The sequence below is a fragment of the Myxocyprinus asiaticus genome, chromosome 50 (assembly GCF_019703515.2).
Source record: "Myxocyprinus asiaticus isolate MX2 ecotype Aquarium Trade chromosome 50, UBuf_Myxa_2, whole genome shotgun sequence".
NCBI classification, from domain to species: Eukaryota; Metazoa; Chordata; class Actinopteri; order Cypriniformes; family Catostomidae; genus Myxocyprinus; species Myxocyprinus asiaticus.
In genome coordinates, this window is record NC_059393.1 from 13,598,074 (window position 1) to 13,618,126 (window position 20,053).

Sequence of the window (20,053 nt, forward strand, 5' to 3'; positions counted from 1 at the left end):
ATACAATATGAACTATGATGTTGAGTGGTCATTGATTAAATGTCATCTAATTCAATTTAAGAATTGGATTTCTCTTGACTGCAAAAATATTATAACTACTATTAAGCAGATAATTAATATTAATTATGGATAGGAAATTTCATTTCCTAACGAAGATATGTTTAATTCATTTCAGTTAATGCACATGCTTTAGGAGAAGATGAAAACATTAAAGGCAAAGTTTAAGAAGACAGAGGTAAGAATGATTCACTTACATAGTGTTAAATGTCTTCTAACGTCAGTACGTTTGATGATGAATCTGAACCATAATGTTCACTCAGACATTTTTATATAAGCGTTTCTCATCGCTTGATACTATGATCTGTAAGTTATCTTAAGTTTTTTAATACTTGTTGAATTCTGTATGACATGGATGCAAATGTGTTTTACCAGTGAGGAACAGGCCAGCATGCAGACGGCACCTGTAACCAGAGATCTCAACTAGTGTTCAATTATTGAAACACACTCATTCACTCACTCACACACACACACACACACACACACACACACACACACACACATGTTGGTGCAGCTATCATTATGAGGACTCTCCATAAACATAATGATTTTTATACTTTACAAACTATAGATTCTATCCCCTAACCCTAAACCTACCCCTCACAAAAAACTTTCTGCATTTTTATATTAAAAAAAACATTGTTTAGTATGTTTTATAAGCTATTTGAAATATGGGGACACTAGAAATGTCCTCATAAACCACATTTATAGCATAAAACCCTTGTAATTACCAGTTTGTAACCTAAAAAAAAGTCCTCGTAAACCACCCAATCCCACCCACACACAGACACACACACACACACACACACACAGACACACACACACACACACACATGCACACACTCACATGCACACACTCACATGCACACACACACTCACACACACACACACACTTACACACAACACACTCACTCTCACACACACACACACACTCACACAGCACACACACTCACACACACACACAACACGCACACACTCACCCACACACACACACACACACACACATGTTGGTTTTGCTATACTTGTGAGGGCCCTCCATAGACATAATGATTTTTATACTGTACAAACTATAGATTCTATCCCCTAACCCTACCCCTAAACCTAACCCTCACAAAAAACCTTTTAGCATTTTTACATTAAAAAAAAAAAAAATAATAATTTAATATGCCATTTCCCTTGTGAGGACCACCCAAAAGGTCCTCACAACTAGAAATGTCCTAACAGAACAGGTTGATTCTTAATACTTGGTCCTCACAAGTATAGAAAAACCTGTACACACACACACACACACACACACACACACACACTCACACACATTCACACACACACACACAAAGACTCCTAATATACTGTATGATGTAGATGTTGATATAATGTAACTGTATTGTCAGCATAACATTTTGTGTGAAAAATGCTGAACAGAAAAAAAAAACTGCATGAATTTCAGGAAAGGAATACAATCTTTTATCCAGGTTTACATACAGTTCTCTGAACTCTACAATTCTATAATAGTCTTAAAAATTTTAACTGACTTTGCCCTCAGCTGTTGTGTATCAGATTTGAGGTTATATTGGGAGGACGAGATAGATGACCCACTGTAGGTAGAGAATGTGATCTGATTGTTTTCATACCATCTTTCATTCAAGCCTTCTGTCTGGGTCAGGTGTCCACAATGATACTCTGTCTGTTACTGGTGGGGGTCACAAAATCAATGATGGATCTATGAGATGATGTTAGAAAAGTTTTACCTACAGTACTGTGCAAGAGTCTTAGGCACATTAGATGTTTCACAAAAACATTTGTCTTGAGATGGTTATTTATATTTTCTGCTTTAGTATGTCAATAGGAAATATCAGTTATTGATGTCCAAATAGAATAGAATAGATCTAGAACAAGGAGTCCTGCAAAAGATGGTATGGCCTCCACAGAGCCCGGATCTCAACATCATTGAGTCAGTCTGGGATTTCATATAGATACAGTACATAGAGCTCTGGCAAGTTCTCCAAGATTCTGGAAGTTATTAAATCAGATTGAGTGTGCACTAGATTACTAGACCGCAAACACTGGAAAGGGTTGCAGAACCCAAACTGTGTTTATTATGATACTTCCATTTAATCTGAATGCTGACTGTGCATTTGCCCCCTCTGATGCTAATACAGTAGCTTTGGGTCCAGAGACCATCTAGCCGAGTCGAGACACACAGGGAACAGAGAGAATAAATGTAAAAGTAAAATAAATGGAAGTGAAACTGAGAGAAGAGAGACATAACTGGGATGGAGTGTAAGAAAGCAGGACGCCGGGACAGGGAGGTTTGTGTGTGTGTATGTGCCTGGCAGCGACTGCAGTGTGTGGCGTGTATCTCTGCAGACAGCAAAACAGGACCAAATAGAAAGACCTGCAAGAGAAACCTGCTTTAACACGATTTCTGCATTCGGATTTATATTCACAGTGATTTACAGTTGTCTTATCTGAATTTATTGGCATTTAGGCCTTCAGAAAATTAACATCGTCTTGCCTTAATGCTATTTGCAGAGTCATAACCTTGATTTACGATAGCTTTTGTGTGATAGCTTTGGTAGATGAGTGGTCTAATACAGGTAGGAAGAAGCTTTTGAACTTCTATGTGAAAGTATTTAGTGGAAGAACAGTATACTATTTATCTGATCTCTATGGATCCTCATGTCATCTTGAGTCCAATGAAACACTTCTGCGTGTGTTACGGCACGATTACGGTACGTACAGTACAGCCCCTCCTTAGGGGGCGTACACACTGACAAAAATGATCTTCTTAATTAGTATATCGTATTGTATTCCAGTATATGGTGCATTGATCCTGCCACAGGACAAAAATAAATAAGGTATATTAGACATTATATCTCAAAATTGAAATTTTATTTCTCTTAATTACGAGTTAATATCTCGCAATTGCAACTTTATTTCTTGTAATTGTGAGTTTATATCTCAAGAGAAATAGTCACAATTGTGAGATACAAACTCCCTATTCCAAGATATAAAGCTCAAAATTGCAGGAAATAAAGTCGCAATTGTGAGAAATTGTCACAATTACAAGATATAAAGTCGCAATTCAGAGATATACTGTAAAGTCGCAATTGGGAGGAATAAAGTTGCAATTGCAAGATAGAAAGTTGCAATTCTGAGATATAGTCGCAATTTCGAGATATAAATTCGCAATTGCGAGAAATGAAGTTGCAATTTCAAGATATAAAGTCACAATTGTGAGATATAAATGCATGATTCCGAGATATAATAAGGATGCAGTTGCAAGACATAAAGTTGCAATTGCGAGTTATAAACTTGCAATTACAAGAAAAAAGTTGCAATTGCAAGACGTAAAGTCGCAATTCTGAGATATAAAGTCGCAATTGTGAGAAATAAAGTTGCACTTGCAAGATATAAAGTCACAATTCTGAGAAATAGTCGCAATAAAGAGTTATAAAGCAGCACTTGTAATAAATATATAGTCGCAATTCTGAGAAATATAGTCACAATTTTGATAAATAAAGTTGCAATTGCAAGATATAAAGTTGCAATTCTGAGATATAAAGTCGCAATTGCGAGTTCTAAAGTCAGAATTGTAAGATATAAATGCGAAATTCAGAAATATAAAGTCGCAATTGTGATAAAGTTGCAATTGCAAGAAGTAAAGTCGCAACTGCAAGATGTAAAGTCAAAATTGTTAGTTATAAAGTCACAACTGTGAGATATAAACATGCAATTCCGAGATATAAAGTAGCACTTGTAATATATAGTCGCAATTGCCAGTTATAAAGTCGCAATTGTGAGATATAGACGCTACATTTCAAGATATAAAGTCAGGAACTGCAAAAAATAGTTGCGATTGCAAGATATAAAGTTGCAATTGTGAGTTATAAAGTCATAATTGCAAGAAATAACGTTGCAGTTGCAAGATACTGTATAAAGTAACAATTGTGAGTTATAAAGTCGCAGTTGTGAGATATAGAAGCTAAATTTCAAGATATATAGTTGCAATTCCAAGATATAAAGTCAGAAACTGCAAGAAATAAAGTTGCAGTTGCAAGATATAAAGTTGCAACTGTGAGATATAGATGCTAAATTTACAGATATATAGTTGCAATTCCAAGATATGAAGTCAGAAACTGCAAGATATAAAGTTGCGATTGCAAGATATAAAGTTGTGGTTGCGAGAAATAACGTTGCAGTTGCAAGATTCTGTATAAATTAACAATTGCGAGTTAGAAAGCTCCAGTTGTGAGGTATAAAGTAACAATTGTGAGTTATAAAGTCGCAGTTGTGAGATATAAACTTGCAGTTACAAAAAATTAAGTCACAATTCTGAGATAAAAAGTCAGAATTACCTTTTTTAATTTTTTTATTCCAAATCAGGATCTTGCAATCTTTTTTGTTTCATTTTAGTTTCATGATTTCGTTGTCCAACATTTAGTTCTCTTGACCTGCTTTCTTTTGCAAATTGTGGATGGAATCATCTTTTATAAGGTGAGTTTAATTCGTGTGTTTGTTTCTGTGTATTTTTAGGGTCAGGACTGGAGTAAGACAGATGACAGACTGCTGCAAGCGGTGGAACAGAATGATCCGGAAAAGGTAGTATCACTGCTGGTGAAGAAAGGTCTGTGCCCATCCAAACTGGACGCGGAGGGCAAATCAGCGTGAGTTACTGTAAACTTTGGTCTCAATATGGATGTTACAGGAATAGTTTATGATAAAGTAATACATGAAGCATGTAACATTGCATGCACAGGTTTCATCTTTGTGCGTCTCGAGGTCGGTTGGACTGTCTCGAAGTCATTCTCTCCCATGGTGTGGACATCAATGTAACAGATGGCACAGGTAAGCTTCAAGCAGTAGTTTACTTACAGCAGTTCCTAAACTATATAGAAATCCTATATACCAATGCCGAAGGTTATAATCAATCTGTGCAAGTCAAATCTGCAATTTTCCTCACATGTGAAAGGGTTGATGGTCCAGTCTTTACTCTCTGTAGGGTTTAATGCTCTGCATCTTTCCGCCAAGAATGGACAGTCAGACTGCCTGAAGAGACTTCTTCAGGTAACATTCATACATCTCAATCATAATGTCTCATTAAAATACATCCAAGTGTTTTAGGACATTTTGAAAGCCTAAAATAAAGCTAGCGGTTTAAAACAGGAGAGGATTGTGTTGTGTTATCTGTTTCAACTATATATGCACATGCAGTCATATATACCTCTATATTGCTCCTTCCTTCAATGTTTACACTTATTCTGCATGGAGAAGTTTATCGTTACTCTTATTTTTTTGAGAAATAAATAGAATTAACTTATTATTTAATGTACATTTTTACTCTTCACCATTTAGGAGAGGATGCCTGTGGATTCCACAGACAGTTTTGGGAGGACTTCCCTGCACCATGCTGGTAACATGTTCTACAAGCCACTAGCCATAAATTCTAACTAATAAACATTAAATGGTACAGTTTATGTGTATACAATGGAGATTTTGTATTTCTCTTCGAGCAGCTGTAAGTGGCTGCTTGTCTTGCACTGAAACTCTGTGGGACTTTAAGGCCAACCTTGATGCTCAAGATGGAGTAAGTTCATTTTATCAGGGTAGAAATCTGTTTTTGTTAATATGAATGAATGATTATGGCCACATTTGTGGTTCTTTTGCATTTTAAAATGATATATATGCTTTAGATTGCGGTATTAAGAAGAATCTATCAGGTGTTGAGTAGAGGAATTTAGTTCTTAAGGTTCTGATTTCCTGCTTTCTCTTAGGAAGGATCAACTCCATTGATCTTAGGGACCCAGATGAGCAGAGTGGAGCTGTGTGCTTTCCTTTTAGAACGTGGAGCCAATCCTAATATACAGGACAACCAGGGCAGGTTAGATATGCTCTCAAAGGGATAGTTCACTTGCATACATTTTTTCACCCCCATGTTTTTACAAAACTGTAAGATTTTCTTTCTTCGGTAGGGTTGGGAACTAACAACTTGGTTGTATTTCTTTCGGTTCTGTTAACGGTTCTTGAATGTGCGTCCTTCTGCCGATGCAGACAGAACAGTGTACTAAAATACTCTGACAGTGTTTCCTGCACTACCATTCAGCAGCACTACAACACTGCTAATTTATAGCACGAAGCATACAGCGCGACCTGTCCCCGTTCACTTTCGTTGCATGGAAAAGACCAGTAAATGATGACAGAATTCTCTTTTCTGAGTGAACTATCCCTTTAATAGGTGATGTGCAAAATGTTTGTACATGTATCCGTGAATTATCAAGGTTGTATTCTCCTATATTTGTTCTGTCTGATACTATCATGTCTTGTGAGGTAGATCAGCTCTGATGTTGGCCTGCGAAAGTGACAGCATGGAGACAGTAGAGGTGTTACTTAAAGGTGGAGCCAACCCACATCTAACCGACGCCTTGGGACACAACTCCGCCCACTACAGCATTACTGCCGGCAACCACAATATAACCCAGCTTCTGCAAAATGGAGGCAGTGGGGCCACAGGTAATCATACAAACACTCCCATATACTCATATAGCAACCAGTCCTCACCTTTAATTCCTTTGAGAGAGGGGCCATCTGGTGTCTTCTGAAGTTTGGCCTCCACATCCATCTGGGTACGCTCGTGATCTGAGAAGAGGGACTAAAAAGCAGATGTTACATTGAGTTGAAGGATGAAAACACAGAGAAGTTTGCTAACTCGAGTTACAAAGCTACTTCAGACTGATTGGAAGCATATGTTGGATTGTGCTGGAAACGGATCCCAGTGTCAATAAAGGACCCCTGTGGCCAGCCCCCCTGACAGAGTGATAAATGTGCTGGCTGTCCACTTTCATGTTGCCTTTTTTTTTCTACAATAGTGTGCATGTGGTAGAACGGGAAGATTATATATAGTTATGTGTTTGAACTTGGCTTGCAGAGTGCTTTCGGACTGAAATGTGTAGGTTTTTTGTGTTGAGTTTCACCGCATTGTTGTCCATTTCTTGTTTCTGTCCCATGCATTCCCAGCTGCTGAGGGTTCGAGTGAAGAGGTAATTGTAACTAATGGGATTTAAAAGAATCATCATCTCCCAACACTTTATCATATTCATACAAGTGACCCCCCCCCCAAAACAAATCCTTAAAGGAATAGTTCACTCAAAAATGACAATTCACTCATTGTTTACTCACCCTAATGTTGTCTCAAACGCTTATGACTTCATTTCTTTCGCGGAACATAAACAAAGATATTTTGATGGAGTTATGATGTCTGTGAAGCTCCAAAAAGCATATAAAGGCAGTATAAAAGTAATCCACACGGCTCCAGTGGTTTAATGAATGTCTTCTGAAGCAATCCATTCGGTTTTGAGTGAGAACAGACCAAAATCGAACTCTTTTTTCACTATAAATCTTAACATCAGCAGTCTCCTTGGCGATCATGATTTCAAGCTCGATTACACGTATAGCGCCATCTAGCGCTCTGCACATGTGTCAAACACTAGGAAGTGTAATCGAGCTTGAAATCATGATCGTGCCTAGAGACTGCAATGGCAAGATCTACAGCGAAATTAGGAGTTACATTTTGTCTGTTTAAATACAATTTAAAAATTCAATTTCAGTCAGAATAAAACAATAATTTGTAGTATTTTTAAAATGTAATGTAAACGATTTAGTCCGGCTGAAATTGTACCAGTATGATTTTTGCAATGTCTGACTGACATCAAAGATATCCAGACTAACAATGCTGCTGCGTGCTTTGCTCTCTAACCACAACACTAACCTGCTAACTGCGCCTACAACAGCAGACTCCTCCCCCTGCCTCTGCTAGCGGAACCACACCTCGCAAGAGGAGAGCACCGCCTCCACCTAAATCTCCTGCTCAGGTACAACATGGCATTCATGCGTCCCATAAAACACTGCTAGTGTATAATGACAGTTTTTGTAACAGATGAATTGTGTGTTATAATTGCATATGGAAGTATTTGTGTTTAAATATGCTTTTGGAAGAGTAATTGGCTGTTGCTTATCATTTCTGTAGGGAACGTCCCCTTCCACTGACACCTTAAGCACACCACCTCCTCCTTCCCCTACCCAGTCACCTGAGCCGCACAGCCCAGCCCCGCCCTCTCCCGCCCCCCGGACTCAGCTTCTCCCATCTGAGAACTATGTGAGCGACAGAACCTGAATGGCCAATGGGAATTTTTCACATTATACTGTTTAAAAGTGCACTCAGTCAGTTTTTTTTATTTTTTTTTTATTTATTTATTTTTTTTTTTTGCTAATTAATAAACTTTTAGACACAAAGAAATATGTTTAAAACTATGTTTAAAATTATGTACGGTCACATGAGATAGTCTAGTCATATCAGTCTCATGAGTGCCGCATTGTTGAGATCACTTGACTAGCTGAATATTACTCCCTTTATCCCGATATTCCCTTGTAATTGGATGCTTTCACTGGCTGACTGTGAATAGTGCATTTTTACCTTGACATCAGTAACTGAGAAATTCAGTTTTTCCGCTATGCTGCATCTATGCCACTAGGTATCAGTGCAACAAACATTTCTTTGTGACTGTTTATATAGTAAGTAACCTTGAGTATTATGAATGTGTGTGTGTTAGATGGAGGATGAGGAGGTGTTTGAAGAGATCCGTAAGCTTAGGCTGGAGAGAGGTCGTCTGCTGCAGAAAATCAAGATTCTGGAGCAGCATCAGAATAGCGCCACTTCTGCCCTGGAGGAGGTACTGCACTCCGTTTAGTTAAACTGTAAATCATAAACTTAGCTTATTGGAGTTTATTTTACTAAGATTACTTATTGTCTAGCATTCAGCTGGATGTGATTTGTAGATTTTTGATGGTGTCAAATACACCGGTGCTATACACAAACAACCAGGTTTATTACGGTAAGATGGTATTACTTGATTTTCCAGCTGAACTCTCTGAGAGAGCGACTGAGTGAAACTGAGGCAGAGCGTGACCAACTTCTGGCAGAGCTGAAGGAGCTGAAAGCAGCACGGGTGAGCGGGGTGATAACCTGCGACTCTGAAGACGCAGAGGACTCTGATGACATGATGGACTTCCCAGGTGAACTGCACACTTCCTGTCTCTTTAAGATAAATAAACAACATCAGTCAAGTTGTGTGGATCGGATGGAAAGACTCTTGAATGTACACTCATTCAAGTTTTTCTCAAGGGGTCAGGGTTTTGCTAGTTAGCATTCAAAATTAGCCCCTGCTTTGTTTCTTTCTCCACTGATGGCCATTCAAAAGTAGACATATTTCTTACTGAAACAGGAAGTTTGGACAAGACATATCAAAGAGCTTGTCCCCCTTTTTTTTAAACAGCCAACTGGCTTGAAGTCATATCCATGAACCTTGATTTGCTACTTGCGACTGTTACAGTAGCAGGTGGTGTGGAGCACAATAGTGACCGCCCACTTTTTTAGCCATCTTGCATCTTGCTCCCAGAAGTATTTTTCCCATTAATGTTTTCTGAAGGGATTTCATGAAATCCTTCAATAAAAAGAGTTCTAAGCCATGAACCAAACCAACCACCTCAGCTTTAATGAGGGAGTTATCTACAGTCCCATGAAGCACTGTGAATAACGTACTTTAAAATGATTGAAATTATTATAAGTATAGAATCAATATATTTAAATTATATTGCAAAATTTTCAGGTATAATTCGCAGCATGTCTTTGAAGCGGCCGGTCGCTACAGAGCTCTTTTGCCGAGGTTTTTTTTTACGCAACTCTCTGATTGGTTGATCTTTTTCTTCAGGATTCAAGGGGCTCATAGTTCTTCACCAGAAATTCTAATATTAAATAATATTTTTTTTAAAGAAGTTGAAATAACAAAAACAAATCAGAGCTCATGGTAGGTCTGTCTTTAAAGTTTTGCAAGTTATCATTAATAATCAATTCCCCTATAGTAAAAATTAATGAGGTTTTTACTTCCGCAACTAGACTTTTGTGCTCTAATAGGGGGAGAGACATTCTCATTCTAGGGAGCATTTGATTGGACAAATGTCTGTACAGAACAGAATGAGTCATGAATAACTTTGGTCCATTTTCCCAGAAGAGAATGACTGTAAATATAAAAAGCAGAAATCTGCTAGATGTGAATTTTGTCAATGTTTATGAGTAGACTACTAAAACTAGAATATTGATGATTTGATTTCATGGGGTCTTTGCTATATATATATTTTTTGTATGTAATATCAGGGGCAGAAAAGTTGCTGTCTAGGCAGTCACGAGGCCTAAATGGCAATTCATCGGCTGATGGGGAGGAGGGTGACTCTCAGGGGAATCCTGCCTCACTGGAACAGCTTCGCAGAAAAGTGGAGGAACTGACTTCACAGAACGCCGACCTGGTTCTTAAAGTGCAGGTGCAGCCTCTTTTTCTTCAAACACACATACACACACATGAAAGGGCACACAGACAGGACACAGAATGCCAACAAAGCACTAAATCACATGCATTCCCACTGAAAGCTGCCATGATTTTCTGTGTTTAGATGTGTGATTTCAGCAGCCCCTTAAAGGTTGCTGAGATAGGCAAGATAAAGTAAATGCAGACACACATAAGCACTAACCACATACTGGACTTTTTCTTAAAGAGCCACAGCTGCTTTAGAAGTTTGAATGAGTGAAAACACACACAAAAATTGCTGGTTCAGCCTGATATTCTTATTTAAATATCATGCATATTTACTTTAAGACAATATGTTTTAGATGTCATTAATTAAAACACACTATTTGTCACACTTTATATTAGAACGGTTGCATTTAGCTTTTATTACATGCAATTCCTATTTATAATGGGACATTTGATCATCTGATGAATGACACAGGACTCTTCTTTATGGTTCTTTATGAAAATTATAATAGCACTTATCATATCAGTGTGATACTGTATCTTTGTAAAAATTGCATGGCATTTATGCTGAGCTCTAATATGGCAAAAGCATTCCCCTTACAAAAGTGTTTGCCAACCTTCTGGCAAATGCACTTAGAGGCAAAATTTCAAATTTGTCACACATTAACTGCAAGTTTGTTGTATTGGGTCATATTTTCCTGAAGTCCACGGCTAAACAAACAGGTCAAAGAACTCTTGAGTGATTTAGGACAATGACTGAGGTAACAAATGGTAACTAAATGCATTGTGTTTAAAAGAAGTAAAAAAGTAAATGGCTAACTTATTGTAATATTCTACAAATATCCCTTTTGCATTTTGGTCTACAGATGCTGGAGATGTTTGAGAAGGACGACACAGATATGCAGAGTTCGGGTCCAGACTTTGTTCCCACAGCCCAGTATGAGTCTTTGAGAAGAGAGTTAGAGGAGTTGCAAGAGAAATACTCCAGATCCCAGGCTGTAGCTGAGGCCTCAAGCATTGCAGAGGATCCTGGGTAATGTAGTAAAAGTGCCCTTTTGGAGTTCAGACTGATATTTTGTCAACTTTTTTCTTTATATGAATCAGATTATTTTAGATTCAGCAAACTGATTCAATGATAGCATGAACATGTCACCAATACATCAATATAATGCTTTTTTTAAATTGTGATACTTTAATATATCAATGTTTTCCCCCTACCAATATGTACGAGTGCATACTGGGTTAAAATATGGCTTATTTTGACGTGGTGTTGTATATCATACACTAATATCCATCACTCATGAACATGTGAATCCTGTTGTGTCACTGAAACAAGTTTTCCCTAATCAGATCTGAGGAGAAGCCAAAGGAGGAGAAAGAGGAGGTGTCATGTGAGGAGCTTAAAAAACAGAAGAAACTAGAGGAACAGCTGGCTCAAGCCCAGGCTGAGCTAGAGGAACTCAGAGAACAGATGCGACTTGGCGTCTTCTCAGTAGAGGACGCAGGAGCGAAGCCTGATGCGGGCTCTGAGGCCCCAGAGGAAAGGGCAAACTCGGAGCCCCAACAGCTGAGAGTTAGGGTGCAGGAGTTGGAGGTGGAGCTAGCCTGCAAACAGACAAAAGGGGAGGGGCTTAATGAAGATAACAATGACATAATCCAACAGCTGAAGCAGAAGGTGGAAGATCTTGAGGCAGCTCTGCAGGACAAGGAGAAAGGGCAAGACGGAGACGAAAACAAGACAGTTGTGAGCCTTAAAAAGCAGATAAAAAAACTGGAAGAAGCCCTGAAGCAAAGCAAGGTTGCAGGGCATGGGGACAGTGAGGGAGTGCCTTTGAAGGAGTTGCGGGCACGGGTGGAGGAACTTGAGAAGGACTTGAAGGAGAGCGTCCCTCGAGGTCAGTTCGAGGAGGTCCAGGTCACCCTTGGTCTTCAACTTAACCAGCTCGCTCGAGAACGGGCTGAAGTGGCCACGCGACTCAACCAGGCCTTGCTGGAGCTGGAGAGGCTCCGTGCCCCCTCCCACATCGAAGGAGATGAAGATGAGGAGGACGATGAGGACCCGTCCGAGAGCTCTGAGGTTTCCGTCGCATCTGGTGAGTGGAGTGGCTGTCTCTTCGAGACAGTATACTGTATTCACACACAGATATTGACTCACTAAAATAACCCCTTTATTCCAGCCTTTCAAAATAACTCATAAAATTTTTGTTATATCAGATCACTCTCTCCACCTGTCGTCAGGTGGACGGACTTTGGCGGCAATAAAGGAGGAGCTGGAGGTGGCGAGGCAAGAGGCAGCACAAGCTCTGGACAGCCTATGCGCAGAGCGAGAGAGCCGGGCTCAGGATGCCCTACACTTGAGAGATACAGTACCACTGTCAAAACACCAGGAGGCGCTGTCTGCTGTAGCCCAACAGCTAGCTCAAACTGAGAAAGAGCTGCAAGCAGAGAGGGCCCTGCGAGAACATGCTCATACTGAGCTGGCCAGACTAGAATCTGAACTGAAGGTGGTGCAAAAGGACTCGATAAGCAAAGAAGAGCAAGACAGAGTCAAGGTGAGTGAAATGATTGCCAGAATACACATAAAGGTTATTTTTTTAAAAGTTTATAATTAAAAAATGCTTGATTCATTCTTAAATAAAATTGTAAACTTATATGGACACAAAGAGCTCATTATATAATCATTTTCCAATAAAAGAAAGAAAAGATAATGAAATGCTGCAATTCATGAAAAAACCTAAAGCTGTCCCACAGATGATTCTCAAGTAACCTGTCAAGAAAAAGTCCTGGTCATATTTAATCCCAAATCAATACAGAAAAAGATCATATTTTGCAAAAAGAAAATGAAGCCTACATTTAGGGTCATTAAGATTATTTGCAGTGGAACAGTTAAGCACATTTTATCCCCCAAATCTCATTACTGTAATGAGTCTGAATGTTTTATGTTTACTATTCCTATTGTTTTCAATGATGTTTTCATTACCGTTAAATATTTGTTGTATATTTTTCACTTTGCAGTAATGAAAATATCCTAATGACCATCTTTTTTCGCATTGTGGTAATGGGAATTGAGGGTAAAATGTGCGTAACTGTCATGAAAATGATGTCACAATGCAATCAATGGCCTCTAAAATAAGGTCTGTTTCAAGGCAAGTCAGTCCACCTGACGGCCTTCTTGATATGCTTTCGCCCTTACAAAAAAATCGAAACTAGCCGCAAACATTCTGCAAATTTGCCGCTTGTTATTTTCACATGCAAATGAGCTTGTGATTCGCCGCAAATATTTGCCAGAAGTTTGCTGCCCTTCACTGGTAGTGGTGAACCTCCAGCAAACCTTTGGCAACAATGTACAATTTGCCGCAAGTTTGCCGCAAAGCTCATTAGCATGTAAAAATTATCTGTGGCGAATTTGCGGCAAGTTTGCGGCAAATTTGCAGTGAACTCTAAATTTTTTTAAGGGCAGGTAGAGATTTTCTAACAATACAAGCGGCATAAAATACAGCCCCTGTCTACTTGAATGGTGAAAGACTGAAATCTCAAAAAACGATTGGTCAAGATTATGATCAAACAACATTTTTTAATCAGCAGAAAAATCTGCAATTAACGGTTTCGTAAATTGTGCACCTTTAGCTCAGATGCAGGTGGTTAAAAAGCAGTTTTCAGGCTGATCCAGCTAATGCGCATGCGTGTTCTTGAGTTAACTGACTGGCGATGTCCTTATCTAAAAGGTGACTGGATCTTTTACCTGTAAGGCATCCCACGGTGTTCCTTTTCTGTCATATTGGGTTTTCCTATTTCTCCCATTCATTTTAACACAAGTGCTCCGTCTTGGGCTAAATAGTCTCTGTCCTAAGATTAGGCTTAATTTTCTATTTGCAAAATATAATTTCTTATTTGTTTCTTTTGAATTTGGAGTAAAATATGACCAGAACATTTCTTGACAGGTTTCGAGAGAATCACCCCACTAGGACCCCAAAGGGATTTTATTGGCTGAAATAAAACATTTCTCATTTTTGTGTTTGTAGTTAGCATGCTAACTGATTAGCCTGATAATTTAATATTCCTTCATAGATTCACTGTGGTTCAATTATTCTAAAAGCAATCATATTCAGCACAAGTACTTCACATATTTCATGTACTTCACAATATTTCACATAACATTTTAAGCTAGCATATTTAGTGCAAGTACTTCATGCTTTTGTGTGTAAAGCCAAATGGTCAAATTTTCTCTTTGTTTTCAGTTAGCATGCCAAGTTAACCGATTAGCCTAGAGCTAACATTATCTCATGCATCCTCTGCAGTTCAATTATCCTACTAAGCTAACAAATTTAGCGCAGGTACTTCATGTAATTATATCAAAACATTTGTGCTGCTACATGGATGTGTTAATACTGAATTTAAGTGATCAGCTACAACAGAAATTAGTAACAGACACTTCTATTCAGGCATTACAAACAACTACCCAAAAGAACAGGATTTCATGGGGGGACTCAATTGTTCATGACATACTACATAGATAACTATAGTATGTTTTTATGCTGCTATTCTGAACACACCAAAGTCTCTCAATAACACGATTTCTCCCCCCTTTCAGGCAGAACTGGAGCACGCTCTAGAGGAGAGTCGGCAGAATTTAACAGCAGTGCAGGAGTCTCTGAGTGAGAAAGAGACAGAGCTGAAAGAGTTGCGATCTCAGAAGGCTTTAGAACAGGGACTGGTGTCCAAAGAAGACCATGAGGCCCAGAGACTCTCTCTACAAGCTGAGATCAACACGCTGACGGCCCAGCTAGCTGATCTAGCACGCAAACACGAGAAGACCTGCACTGAGGTCCGCCAGTGTGTGTGTGTGTGTGTACTTATAGCTTTACTTTTGGGACAAATTTTTGGAAAACCAATTAATAAAATATAAATAATGTTTTAGACAGGGGCTACTGAGCACCAAAAATAACAAAAATTAGCATAAAAGTAGTCCACTTGTGAGCTATATTTCAAGTCTTCAAAATCATTCTAGGTTTTACATCAACATGAGGGTAAATAAATGATGTAAATTTCATTTTTGTGACAACTGTTTCCACTTCACCCTTTTGCAAATATCTTCAACAAAAACGGACTTCAGCTTTCTTTTTTCAGAATCCTTTTTTTTTTTTTTTGTCTCTTTACGCAGGTATTCCAGGTGCAGCGTGACGCTCTGTTTAATAAGAGCGAACGTCAGGTTGCTGAAGCTCAGTTGGAGACAGTAAAAAAGCAGCTGGCTGATCTGCAGGCTGAATCCACCCACATCCAACAGCTGCACCAGGACATCCAGCACTCACAAGGTCTCATCAAAGAGAAAGACCGCAAGGTGAGAAGGAAAGAAAGTCTGGGCCAGAACCTCTAAACTCGACTAAAATTGGAAAAACTTAGATGTTTGAGCCTAGCAGATTTGGAATTATTTGTATATTTAAAGAGTTGTTCACCCAAAAATGAAAATTCTCTCATCATTTACTCATCCAATTACTGACTTTCTTTCTTCAGCAGAATACATTTTAAGAAAAATAGAAAAATATCGCAGCTCAGTAGGTCCTTAAAATGCAAGTGGATGGTGATCAGACTTTTGAAGCTCCAAAAAGAACAAATAGTCAGCATAAACATCATCCATATGGTTAAATTAATGTCTTCTAAAGTGACACGGTTGCTTTTAGTGCAGAAAAGATCAATATTTAATTACTTTTTAACTATAATCCATTGCTTCCAGTCAGCAGCAGTATGCGCATGTGACGTAATCACGTTGTCATGTTCACGTGAGAACTGACACACCTGGAAGAGCAGTGATGTTTACAACTAAGTAGGAGAAACGCTGTACCGAAACTTAATTGGTTTTGGTTTAGATCTGTATATGTGATCTGTAATGGTGCATTTGTGTGCTTATCCTGAATGTCTCAACCGAGAGAAGAATGCGAGATTATGTCCGTAACATGCCAATGCGAATACATCACGCGAGAGACCGTGTGAGCTCAGCACTCTTGTGAATGTGCATACTGCTGCTGACTGGAAGCGATAGTTTATAGTTAAGAAGTACTATTAAATATTGATTTTTTTGGAACCAAAAGCAATTGTGTCGCTTTAGAGGACATTAATTTAACCGCTGGAGTGGTATGGATGATGTTTATGCTGACTGTCTGTTCTTTTTGGAGCTTCAAAAGTCTGATCACCATCCACTTGCATTTTAAGGACCTACTGAGCTGAGATATTTTTCCATTTTTCTTTAAATATGTTCTGGTGAAGAAAGAAAGTCTTACACATCTGGGATATCATGAGGGTGAGTAAATGATGAGAGAATTGTCACTTTTTGAATTAACTTTTTCTTTCTGTCAGATTACAGAATTGTCTAAGGAGGTGTTTCGTCTGAAGGAGGCTCTGGGAGCTCTGACCCCCCCACTGAGTCGTACCGCATCCCCACCATCCTCAGGAACACCTGGACAGCAGCTGGCACTACAGAACCGTGTGACTGTACTAACACAGCAACTCCAGGTGAGCACAATATTGAAATCTACAGGACAGTCATTGCAAAATAGGCCAAATGTGGACACATACCGGCACTTATACTGCCCTTTTTGCTGACTTAAATCAATTTATGCAATTGTTAGAATTACACTTGATGTATTCAAAGAAATTATTAAATCTTCATGCAAAAATGGCATTTGCTGGATTAACTTGAAAGAAATGTATCAAGTTTTGTTGTCAGCATCCATGGTTTGCTGTTGACTTAAAGTCCGGCAATGATAAATTCAACTCAGTTTAAAAAAAAACAAAACAAGTAAGAATCATGATTACATTATTGTACTTGCAATGGAAGTCTATGGGGCAAGGCATTCCAGAGGGTTTAAAAGCAGAAGAGCTTGGTAAGCTCTTATTTTTGTTAAAGTACTAATATGAATTATTCTGTACAAAAATGTCATCTGAGCTGTAAAGTTGACTTAATGGTCCCGTAAACCTGTGGGACTTGGGTTATGCATCACTGACGTAAATCCTATGGGTAGAGTTTTCTTCTGGAAATTTCAGCCTCACTTTCAGTTGTTTTTACAATCACTAGTTTGATTTGTCTACTTACAATGTCCAACAGTTTATGTAAATGCACCAAAGGAGATTTATGTCATTGATGTCCATCTCAAAGTCTGCATTGTGTTTAACTGTGTTCCGTAGTGAAATTTAAAAAAATAAAATGACTCCTTTCTCTTGCTAAGCCTAATTGCATAGCTAACATTTTATGTATCCTAAATACACACAATTAAATTATATTTTCACACTTTTTGCATAATTTGTCAAAATTACAGCTTGATTGGAAATGATGTCCACTAAAAATATTCTGCTCATAAGTGATATTTACCTTGATTTTCTTTGTTTTCTTCAGACATCACTTGTCATTTTTCATTTCAAATATGTTCTTCACCAATTCTTTTGTCGACTTGATACACTAACCTTTAAGAAAAAAAAAATAATTGGGGGCAAAATTGTTTGGTGTGGTAAAAATGACGCCAATTCTGTGGGACAGTCTTAATTTTTTGAAAAGTTCATAGAATATTAAGAATAAAAGTAATATCATCTTCCCACAATAAATATTGAAATGGTTTATGTTTATTTCACTCTTTGTTTAGATTGTAATAGTTATAAACATGTCATAATTTGTATTTTTATAATGGATTTTCATAGTTTAATATTGAAAGTCTAGGTATGAGACAAGACCAAAAAATCAAATAAAAAAATCAAATAAAAAAATACTGTACATAAAAGGCATTTGATAAGTACCAAAATTAAATGATGAAGGCCTGATAAAAAGTTTTCTTAGTAATTTTTAATATGACCTTCATATAACAACGAACCTTGTATATCTTGTATATCAAATCTTGAATCTTGTATTTTAGAAACTGTGTATTTTATTGTTTATCCCAGTGCATTGCCTTACCCCATAGATTTCCATTGTCAGTGCATGACGTGATTGTGGTTTGTTTTTAGAAAATGATGGCCACAGATGTACTGCATTAAAAATGGAACATTCCTTTAAAGCTAGGGTGTGCAATCTTTTCCAGAAACATTTTTTGTTATATTGGTTGAAAGTCTCTTCACATCCTGATATGAAGGGACAGGACTAAAAAATGATCGACCAATCATTGCATTCGGTCCAAATGTAATGATAGGATGTCCTTCCTGTCTGTCAATCTGTATTTGCATACCGCCGCACAACTTGTTTGCGCAGACAATCAGACGTCATCAGCGCGGGTTCCTTGATGCTGTGCAGAGCGAGCGCGAGAATGGAAGGTGAATCGCAGCTACCTTATGTTCCTCCTGAACCACCAGTAAAAGGAAACAAGAAAAGAAAGACCGTGTTAGAAACTTCTACAACGAAAAAAAAGTCTGGATCAAGAGCGTGCTAAAAGCAGAATTAACTCTGCTCTGTGTGTGTGTGATAGAGGAGGCGTGGCTTTGGAGACACCTCTGAAGCGAGGGCGGGCTCTATGCTTTCAAAGCTAGCTTGTTAACTGCTAGCCTCTCTGGATTACACACTCTAGCTTTAATTTACAAAATCACAATTTGTTAAAACAAAAACACATGAATGTCACTCTTTATATGATACACATATATTTAAATGAATAACACATGTTCATGCTGAAATAGTTTACTCCTTTACCTCTCAGGACTGGGAGCGCAAACATAAAGCTGTTGTGTCTTTATATCGTTCTCATTTATTAGCTGCTGTACAGGTGAGACTCTTAATTTTACACATGTACAGGAACATCTTAAGTGTTATGTTCTAATTATCTTTATGATTTGCACCATATATTTATTTCACTATTCTTGTCTCAATAGGGTCGAATGGATGAAGAAGTGCAGGCTCTGCTGTTCCAAATTCTCCGTATGACACAGAAAGGTGATAATCCGTAAAAAAAGTAAAATAGATAAATAAATAAAAAAACTCCAAGCGAGGTGACACACTGACGGCACTCTTGAACTGAAAAATATCAGCACTGTGTACAGCCATGATGGGGCATAGACGACTGATAAAATGTCAGAAATACAACTGTGAAAGAGAACTGCCATGCTGGCAGATATAGCTTTGAAAAATGACAGCGATGTATATATTTCCTGTATCCACAATGATTGATATTGATCTAGAGGGTGAACACCAATCGTTTTGTAGCAAGTTTCAATAAACACTGAGAAAGTCTGGCTTTCTTTTGCAACTCTGCTTAGAAGTCATCACCCACTGTTGTTATGATGCTGTAATTGCAGGCTTTGACATTTCACAGTATGTCAAATGTTACTTTGTGGTTAAAAGAACGTTATGAAGAATTTCCATCGTGTTAAAATGATACCAAGCGTGCCATTGACAATATGTTCCTCCACCATGTGTTCTCACCACAAACAGCTGGGCATGTCTCTTAAAGGGATAGTTCACTAGAAAAATTTAAATATTGTTTCATTAACCCTCACCCTCAAACTTTCAATGCCTCACTTTCCTTTTCAGCCACCACTCTGGCTAAAAAATAATGATTATACACTGGCGGCCAAAAGTTTGGAATAATGTACAGATTTTGCTGTCCGGAAGGAAATTGGTACTTAAATTCACCAAAGTGGCGTTCAACTAATCACAAAGTATAGTC

At 38.2% G+C, this 20,053-nt stretch overlaps 1 protein-coding gene across 1 annotated transcript; it reads left to right on the forward strand.

Annotated features, from left to right (window-relative positions):
• The first annotated feature begins 2,726 nt into the window (after nt 1–2,726).
• Nucleotides 2,727–19,394, forward strand: ankrd24 (ankyrin repeat domain 24). The gene is given in 22 exon segments (XM_051695497.1): nt 2,727–2,789; nt 4,594–4,724; nt 4,817–4,905; nt 5,060–5,124; nt 5,413–5,470; nt 5,574–5,644; nt 5,832–5,938; nt 6,389–6,567; nt 7,072–7,094; nt 7,845–7,925; nt 8,081–8,209; nt 8,664–8,783; nt 8,973–9,126; nt 10,265–10,428; nt 11,285–11,467; nt 11,815–12,511; nt 12,633–12,970; nt 15,010–15,243; nt 15,580–15,756; nt 16,770–16,925; nt 19,088–19,153; nt 19,260–19,394. Coding segments are annotated over 22 exon segments (3,360 nt in total). The 3' UTR covers nt 19,335–19,394.
• The last annotated feature ends 659 nt before the right edge of the window (nt 19,395–20,053 follow it).